The sequence below is a fragment of the Nipponia nippon genome, unplaced genomic scaffold, assembly GCF_047370975.1.
Source record: "Nipponia nippon isolate SJK-2023a ecotype South Korea unplaced genomic scaffold, ASM4737097v1 scaffold_10, whole genome shotgun sequence".
Classification (NCBI taxonomy): Eukaryota; Metazoa; Chordata; class Aves; order Pelecaniformes; family Threskiornithidae; genus Nipponia; species Nipponia nippon.
The window spans coordinates 19634466-19642938 of record NW_028262291.1 but is presented as its reverse complement, the minus strand read 5'-3'; the positions used below and the strand labels follow the sequence as shown (position 1 = coordinate 19642938).

General features: G+C 56.0%; 2 protein-coding genes across 2 annotated transcripts in view; both read right to left on the bottom strand.

Annotated features, from left to right (window-relative positions):
- Nucleotides 1-1193: 1193 nt before the first annotated feature.
- On the bottom strand, nucleotides 1194-2599 carry LOC148057107 (uncharacterized; the record flags this gene model as incomplete). The annotated part of the gene is made up of 1 exon (XM_087745809.1): nucleotides 1194-2599. A coding segment is annotated over one exon (903 nt), but the record flags the coding sequence as incomplete, so codon positions are not given.
- A 94-nt stretch (nucleotides 2600-2693) lies between these two features.
- Nucleotides 2694-8473, bottom strand: part of MUC6 (mucin 6, oligomeric mucus/gel-forming) — a 38637-nt gene continuing 32857 nt past the window's right edge. Inside the window, exons 28-32 of the mRNA XM_087746667.1 lie at nucleotides 7722-7991; nucleotides 6192-6632; nucleotides 4788-5228; nucleotides 3383-3823; nucleotides 2694-2779 (exon numbers count right to left, since the gene is read on the bottom strand). Coding sequence (XP_087602793.1) covers nucleotides 2694-2779; nucleotides 3383-3823; nucleotides 4788-5228; nucleotides 6192-6632; nucleotides 7722-7991 — 1679 coding nt within the window. The remainder of the gene's footprint in view (nucleotides 2780-3382; nucleotides 3824-4787; nucleotides 5229-6191; nucleotides 6633-7721; nucleotides 7992-8473) is intronic.

Here is an 8473-nt window from a genome sequence, read left to right as displayed (position 1 = left end):
GAGATGCAAAGGCAATCCCTCACCACCTCCCACTGGTCGCCAATGCCCAGCCAATCTCTGAGCAACGGCTACTTGGGAAAAACTGCCCCCCACCCCATTTTACTGCTCAGCATGACGTTCTGTGATATGGAGTATCTCCTCGGTCACTCACGTTGGGTCAGCTATCCTGGCTGTGTCCCCAGCCAACCTCTTGCCCACCCCTTGCCCACTCCCTGGCAGGCAGAAGGAGAAACAGAAGAAGGCCTGCGTGCTGTGCTAGCACTCCGCAGCAATAGCTACAGCACCTGTGTGCTATCCAGACTGCTTTGGACACACTTCTAAAACACAGCACCAGACAAGGTGCTCGGAACAAAACTTCGCTCCATCCCAACCAGGGCCAGTACACAGGCCCAGGAGTGCACCAGGTCCCAGGCTGGCGAAAGGCAGCGGGAAGGGAGGGCCAAGTGCCAAAACAACTGTGCAAGCGACGTACGGTGCTTGGAAGGAATGATGGAAGGGTGGATGGAAGGAGGGAAGAGCAAGAGCTGGGAAGAGCAGGCAGAAGCAGCGGGAAGGGTAGGAGGGAGCCTTACCAGGCTGTGAGGAGCTCAGCCATGTTGAGGACACAGTTGAGGAGGGAGAAGATGCAGGCGACGGCAGCGTGCTGGTTTTGGCTGTGGAGGGCGCGGAGGACTCCGATGCAGGCAACTCTGTTGGAGCAGTGGTCCTGGGGGAAGAGGGCTTGGGCCTTAGGGTCGTAGGCGTAGGCTTTGGGCTGGTGGTTGAGGCTGACGCGGAGGAGACTGTGGAAGTGGTGGCAGACGGCAGATGGGTGCTGAGCGGGCTGCTGGGGGCAGGCGGAGAGCTGGGACTTGGAGACGTCTTTATCAGAGGGACTTCTGTGCTGCTAGCGGGGCTGGCCTCTCTGGAGACAGAGGTCTTGGAGGTGCTGCTGGCGGAGGTGGTGGCGGTGGTCTTCTGCGTGGTGAGAGGCGGCACAATGTGTGGCACGGTTGTCCTTTTCTGGGTGAAGGCTGTTGGGAGGAAAGCACAGGTTGACTGAGGGGGCAGGCCAAGAAGGGAAGGTAAAGGAGGTGTGAGGACGCCCTGGGCTTGGGCCTCGGGCCAGAAAGGCAGCCCCGTGTAGCACTGAGTCTCGCTGGTCAAGAGGGAGGACCGGGCTTCTGGCTCCTTCCCTAAGCCTCCCCGTGCTGCTTAGACCCAGTTGGGGCCAATGTGCGCGCCAGTCGCCGCTGGGTTGACCCTGGCTGGATGCTAAGTGCCCGCCCAGCCACGCGCGCACTCCCCCTCAGCGGGAACGGGGAGAGAATCGGAAGGGCAAAAGCAACAATCGCACACGCGTCTGGATAGAGAGAGTTTTTGGAAGTGAAGAATCTAAAGGAAGAACAAACCAAAGACCACCCATGAGATGCAAAGGCAATCCCTCACCACCTCCCACTGGTCGCCAATGCCCAGCCAATCTCTGAGCAACGGCTACTTGGGAAAAACTGCCCCCCACCCCATTTTACTGCTCAGCATGACGTTCTGTGATATGGAGTATCTCCTCGGTCACTCACGTTGGGTCAGCTATCCTGGCTGTGTCCCCAGCCAACCTCTTGCCCACCCCTTGCCCACTCCCTGGCAGGCAGAAGGAGAAACAGAAGAAGGCCTGCGTGCTGTGCTAGCACTCCGCAGCAATAGCTACAGCACCTGTGTGCTATCCAGACTGCTTTGGACACACTTCTAAAACACAGCACCAGACAAGGTGCTCGGAACAAAACTTCGCTCCATCCCAACCAGGGCCAGTACACAGGCCCAGGAGTGCACCAGGTCCCAGGCTGGCGAAAGGCAGCGGGAAGGGAGGGCCAAGTGCCAAAACAACTGTGCAAGCGACGTACGGTGCTTGGAAGGAATGATGGAAGGGTGGATGGAAGGAGGGAAGAGCAAGAGCTGGGAAGAGCAGGCAGAAGCAGCGGGAAGGGTAGGAGGGAGCCTTACCAGGCTGTGAGGAGCTCAGCCATGTTGAGGACACAGTTGAGGAGGGAGAAGATGCAGGCGACGGCAGCGTGCTGGTTTTGGCTGTGGAGGGCGCGGAGGACTCCGATGCAGGCAACTCTGTTGGAGCAGTGGTCCTGGGGGAAGAGGGCTTGGGCCTTAGGGTCGTAGGCGTAGGCTTTGGGCTGGTGGTTGAGGCTGACGCGGAGGAGACTGTGGAAGTGGTGGCAGACGGCAGATGGGTGCTGAGCGGGCTGCTGGGGGCAGGCGGAGAGCTGGGACTTGGAGACGTCTTTATCAGAGGGACTTCTGTGCTGCTAGCGGGGCTGGCCTCTCTGGAGACAGAGGTCTTGGAGGTGCTGCTGGCGGAGGTGGTGGCGGTGGTCTTCTGCGTGGTGAGAGGCGGCACAATGTGTGGCACGGTTGTCCTTTTCTGGGTGAAGGCTGTTGGGAGGAAAGCACAGGTTGACTGAGGGGGCAGGCCAAGAAGGGAAGGTAAAGGAGGTGTGAGGACGCCCTGGGCTTGGGCCTCGGGCCAGAAAGGCAGCCCCGTGTAGCACTGAGTCTCGCTGGTCAAGAGGGAGGACCGGGCTTCTGGCTCCTTCCCTAAGCCTCCCCGTGCTGCTTAGACCCAGTTGGGGCCAATGTGCGCGCCAGTCGCCGCTGGGTTGACCCTGGCTGGATGCTAAGTGCCCGCCCAGCCACGCGCGCACTCCCCCTCAGCGGGAACGGGGAGAGAATCGGAAGGGCAAAAGCAACAATCGCACACGCGTCTGGATAGAGAGAGTTTTTGGAAGTGAAGAATCTAAAGGAAGAACAAACCAAAGACCACCCATGAGATGCAAAGGCAATCCCTCACCACCTCCCACTGGTCGCCAATGCCCAGCCAATCTCTGAGCAACGGCTACTTGGGAAAAACTGCCCCCCACCCCATTTTACTGCTCAGCATGACGTTCTGTGATATGGAGTATCTCCTCGGTCACTCACGTTGGGTCAGCTATCCTGGCTGTGTCCCCAGCCAACCTCTTGCCCACCCCTTGCCCACTCCCTGGCAGGCAGAAGGAGAAACAGAAGAAGGCCTGCGTGCTGTGCTAGCACTCCGCAGCAATAGCTACAGCACCTGTGTGCTATCCAGACTGCTTTGGACACACTTCTAAAACACAGCACCAGACAAGGTGCTCGGAACAAAACTTCGCTCCATCCCAACCAGGGCCAGTACACAGGCCCAGGAGTGCACCAGGTCCCAGGCTGGCGAAAGGCAGCGGGAAGGGAGGGCCAAGTGCCAAAACAACTGTGCAAGCGACGTACGGTGCTTGGAAGGAATGATGGAAGGGTGGATGGAAGGAGGGAAGAGCAAGAGCTGGGAAGAGCAGGCAGAAGCAGCGGGAAGGGTAGGAGGGAGCCTTACCAGGCTGTGAGGAGCTCAGCCATGTTGAGGACACAGTTGAGGAGGGAGAAGATGCAGGCGACGGCAGCGTGCTGGTTTTGGCTGTGGAGGGCGCGGAGGACTCCGATGCAGGCAACTCTGTTGGAGCAGTGGTCCTGGGGGAAGAGGGCTTGGGCCTTAGGGTCGTAGGCGTAGGCTTTGGGCTGGTGGTTGAGGCTGACGCGGAGGAGACTGTGGAAGTGGTGGCAGACGGCAGATGGGTGCTGAGCGGGCTGCTGGGGGCAGGCGGAGAGCTGGGACTTGGAGACGTCTTTATCAGAGGGACTTCTGTGCTGCTAGCGGGGCTGGCCTCTCTGGAGACAGAGGTCTTGGAGGTGCTGCTGGCGGAGGTGGTGGCGGTGGTCTTCTGCGTGGTGAGAGGCGGCACAATGTGTGGCACGGTTGTCCTTTTCTGGGTGAAGGCTGTTGGGAGGAAAGCACAGGTTGACTGAGGGGGCAGGCCAAGAAGGGAAGGTAAAGGAGGTGTGAGGACGCCCTGGGCTTGGGCCTCGGGCCAGAAAGGCAGCCCCGTGTAGCACTGAGTCTCGCTGGTCAAGAGGGAGGACCGGGCTTCTGGCTCCTTCCCTAAGCCTCCCCGTGCTGCTTAGACCCAGTTGGGGCCAATGTGCGCGCCAGTCGCCGCTGGGTTGACCCTGGCTGGATGCTAAGTGCCCGCCCAGCCACGCGCGCACTCCCCCTCAGCGGGAACGGGGAGAGAATCGGAAGGGCAAAAGCAACAATCGCACACGCGTCTGGATAGAGAGAGTTTTTGGAAGTGAAGAATCTAAAGGAAGAACAAACCAAAGACCACCCATGAGATGCAAAGGCAATCCCTCACCACCTCCCACTGGTCGCCAATGCCCAGCCAATCTCTGAGCAACGGCTACTTGGGAAAAACTGCCCCCCACCCCATTTTACTGCTCAGCATGACGTTCTGTGATATGGAGTATCTCCTCGGTCACTCACGTTGGGTCAGCTATCCTGGCTGTGTCCCCAGCCAACCTCTTGCCCACCCCTTGCCCACTCCCTGGCAGGCAGAAGGAGAAACAGAAGAAGGCCTGCGTGCTGTGCTAGCACTCCGCAGCAATAGCTACAGCACCTGTGTGCTATCCAGACTGCTTTGGACACACTTCTAAAACACAGCACCAGACAAGGTGCTCGGAACAAAACTTCGCTCCATCCCAACCAGGGCCAGTACACAGGCCCAGGAGTGCACCAGGTCCCAGGCTGGCGAAAGGCAGCGGGAAGGGAGGGCCAAGTGCCAAAACAACTGTGCAAGCGACGTACGGTGCTTGGAAGGAATGATGGAAGGGTGGATGGAAGGAGGGAAGAGCAAGAGCTGGGAAGAGCAGGCAGAAGCAGCGGGAAGGGTAGGAGGGAGCCTTACCAGGCTGTGAGGAGCTCAGCCATGTTGAGGACACAGTTGAGGAGGGAGAAGATGCAGGCGACGGCAGCGTGCTGGTTTTGGCTGTGGAGGGCGCGGAGGACTCCGATGCAGGCAACTCTGTTGGAGCAGTGGTCCTGGGGGAAGAGGGCTTGGGCCTTAGGGTCGTAGGCGTAGGCTTTGGGCTGGTGGTTGAGGCTGACGCGGAGGAGACTGTGGAAGTGGTGGCAGACGGCAGATGGGTGCTGAGCGGGCTGCTGGGGGCAGGCGGAGAGCTGGGACTTGGAGACGTCTTTATCAGAGGGACTTCTGTGCTGCTAGCGGGGCTGGCCTCTCTGGAGACAGAGGTCTTGGAGGTGCTGCTGGCGGAGGTGGTGGCGGTGGTCTTCTGCGTGGTGAGAGGCGGCACAATGTGTGGCACGGTTGTCCTTTTCTGGGTGAAGGCTGTTGGGAGGAAAGCACAGGTTGACTGAGGGGGCAGGCCAAGAAGGGAAGGTAAAGGAGGTGTGAGGACGCCCTGGGCTTGGGCCTCGGGCCAGAAAGGCAGCCCCGTGTAGCACTGAGTCTCGCTGGTCAAGAGGGAGGACCGGGCTTCTGGCTCCTTCCCTAAGCCTCCCCGTGCTGCTTAGACCCAGTTGGGGCCAATGTGCGCGCCAGTCGCCGCTGGGTTGACCCTGGCTGGATGCTAAGTGCCCGCCCAGCCACGCGCGCACTCCCCCTCAGCGGGAACGGGGAGAGAATCGGAAGGGCAAAAGCAACAATCGCACACGCGTCTGGATAGAGAGAGTTTTTGGAAGTGAAGAATCTAAAGGAAGAACAAACCAAAGACCACCCATGAGATGCAAAGGCAATCCCTCACCACCTCCCACTGGTCGCCAATGCCCAGCCAATCTCTGAGCAACGGCTACTTGGGAAAAACTGCCCCCCACCCCATTTTACTGCTCAGCATGACGTTCTGTGATATGGAGTATCTCCTCGGTCACTCACGTTGGGTCAGCTATCCTGGCTGTGTCCCCAGCCAACCTCTTGCCCACCCCTTGCCCACTCCCTGGCAGGCAGAAGGAGAAACAGAGAAGGCCTGCGTGCTGTGCTAGCACTCCGCAGCAATAGCTACAGCACCTGTGTGCTATCCAGACTGCTTTGGACACACTTCTAAAACACAGCACCAGACAAGGTGCTCGGAACAAAACTTCGCTCCATCCCAACCAGGGCCAGTACACAGGCCCAGGAGTGCACCAGGTCCCAGGCTGGCGAAAGGCAGCGGGAAGGGAGGGCCAAGTGCCAAAACAACTGTGCAAGCGACGTACGGTGCTTGGAAGGAATGATGGAAGGGTGGATGGAAGGAGGGAAGAGCAAGAGCTGGGAAGAGCAGGCAGAAGCAGCGGGAAGGGTAGGAGGGAGCCTTACCAGGCTGTGAGGAGTTCAGCCATGTTGAGGACACAGTTGAGGAGGGAGAAGATGCAGGAGATAGCAGCGCGCTGGTTTTGGCTGTGGAGGGCGCGGAGGATTCTGGTGCAGGCAACTCTGTTGGAGCAGTGGTCCTGGGGGAAGTGTGCTTGGGCCTTAGGGTCGTAGGCGTAGGCTTTGGGCTGGTGGTTGAGGCTGACGCGGAGGAGACTGTGGAAGTGGTGGCAGACGGCAGATGGGTGCTGAGCGGGCTGCTGGGGGCAGGCGGAGAGCTGGGACTTGGAGACGTCTTTATCAGAGGGACTTCTGTGCTGCTAGCGGGGCTGGCCTCTCTGGAGACAGAGGTCTTGGAGGTGCTGCTGGCGGAGGTGGTGGCGGTGGTCTTCTGCGTGGTGAGAGGCGGCACAATGTGTGGCACGGTTGTCCTTTTCTGGGTGAAGGCTGTTGGGAGGAAAGCACAGGTTGACAGAGGATGAGGGGAAGAGGGGAATGCAAACGAGGTGGGTAGTAGCCCCGGGCTGTGGGCATGTGCAAGAAATGCAGCACTGTGCTGCACTGAGTCTTTCTGGTCATGAGGGAGGATTGGGCCTCTGCCTCCTGCTCTCAGCCTTCCCGTCCAGCTTCTCTCCTTAAAAGGAGGGTCAAGGACAGCACCTGAAGGGTGCTCCCCAATGAGCAAGCACCCTCTGCCTCTCCCTGGGAGAGGAGTCTTTCTGTATGTGCGTGTCTGCCTCCAAGGAACAGGCAGACTGTGCCGTCCGCCTCCTCCCAGGCAAGCCAGGCTCCGTGGGAGAGAGCTGTGCTCAGGCCCGTACCAAAGGCAGCCCATAGCAAAGTGCTGAGGCTAAAGGAAGTGGGAATGGAGGAAAAGTACCAAAGCAAATGCCCGAGCAGCCTGTGCTGCTAGAAAGGAAGAAAGGAAGGAAGGATGGAAGCGTGAGAGCTGGGAAGAGCAGGCAGAAGCAGTGGGAAGGGTAGGAGGGAGCCTTACTGGGGTTTGAGGAGCTCAGCCATGTTTAGGACACAGTTGAGCAGCATCCCGTACGCTGTCCCAGCCTCTGGTGTCATTTGCTCACCTAGCAATTCACGTTGTCATACAGCCTCAGAGGAGACTGTCCTTGTTGGCATATGGTGTACCTGACATCCCAAAGTGTAATTTTCTTTTTTTAATATTTATTTTTGGGAGAATTTGTTAGAATGGCTAGTCAGAACACATATTCTCTCATTTGTGAGTTTTCAAGAAGTCACTTTTAAACATAGAGAGATTTTGCCTAATTTTGGAGGAAATGTAGAGTATGACCTTGAAGAGAAATGTTAGGTTTAAGATGATATTTGGATGTCAGATACTTGCTCCATTGGGAAGACACAGATTTCCATTTTTATCACACTTCAGTTATCCATGTTCTTTCCTACCTATTTGCAATTTTAAGACAACTAGTAAGAATGCTTGTTTTTTTTAATAAGGAGTACATTGACATGTGTCTTTTGAGTGATGGCTTCACCTGGCAGATATCAAAAAGTGATATTTACCTACTGTTGTTAGTTTAGGCTTGCTGAAAGTTGTGACCTGAGATGTAGTTTGAGTAGGTTTTGAGGTGGTTGTCACTTCCTTTGTGATAGCGGTCTTGAAGGGTGGTGTGGTGAACCTCACTTTTTCTGTCTCTGTTGAAGCAGCAGTTGATGAGGCAACAGGTGTAGGCTTTGGTTTAGTCGTCATGGTTCTTTTTGTTGAGGTAGTTATGGAGGTGGTAGTGATGGCTGTAGTCATGTTTGGTGTGGTAAAAATTGATGTTGTATGTTCTTTTGGAGAAAAGGTAAATAATATAATGTGAGTAATCAGTTCATAGAATAATTAAAAATAGATAAATTATGAAGAGCTATCCATGTTCCAGAGACCCAGTTTTCACCCTTGATCTTTTGAATATTTTCTTCATTAATTGTTTGTATTCAGAGTCTCACAAGCTTGCCAAATCTTTTTCTACTTGTATTTTGTTTCTGTTGTCCCAAATCTTTCGTTGTTCTAATTTTCTGTGTTTTTCCTGTATTAGATTTTTTATGTAATTTGTCTAAGAAGTTAGCTTTGTTGTCACTTATTGGCTAAAGTGTGTATGAACTTTGCCCAAATGACAATTTCATTGGCTATTCTCATGTTCCAAATCAGCCACAGCTTCAGCTTTCCACAATTTGTATTACAAAGCTAAATAACATCATACTGTAGGACTTTCCTTGTCCCAGTGGACAATTAATCTGTCACAACGGCAGCCTTTGAAGTTGTGTTTTGA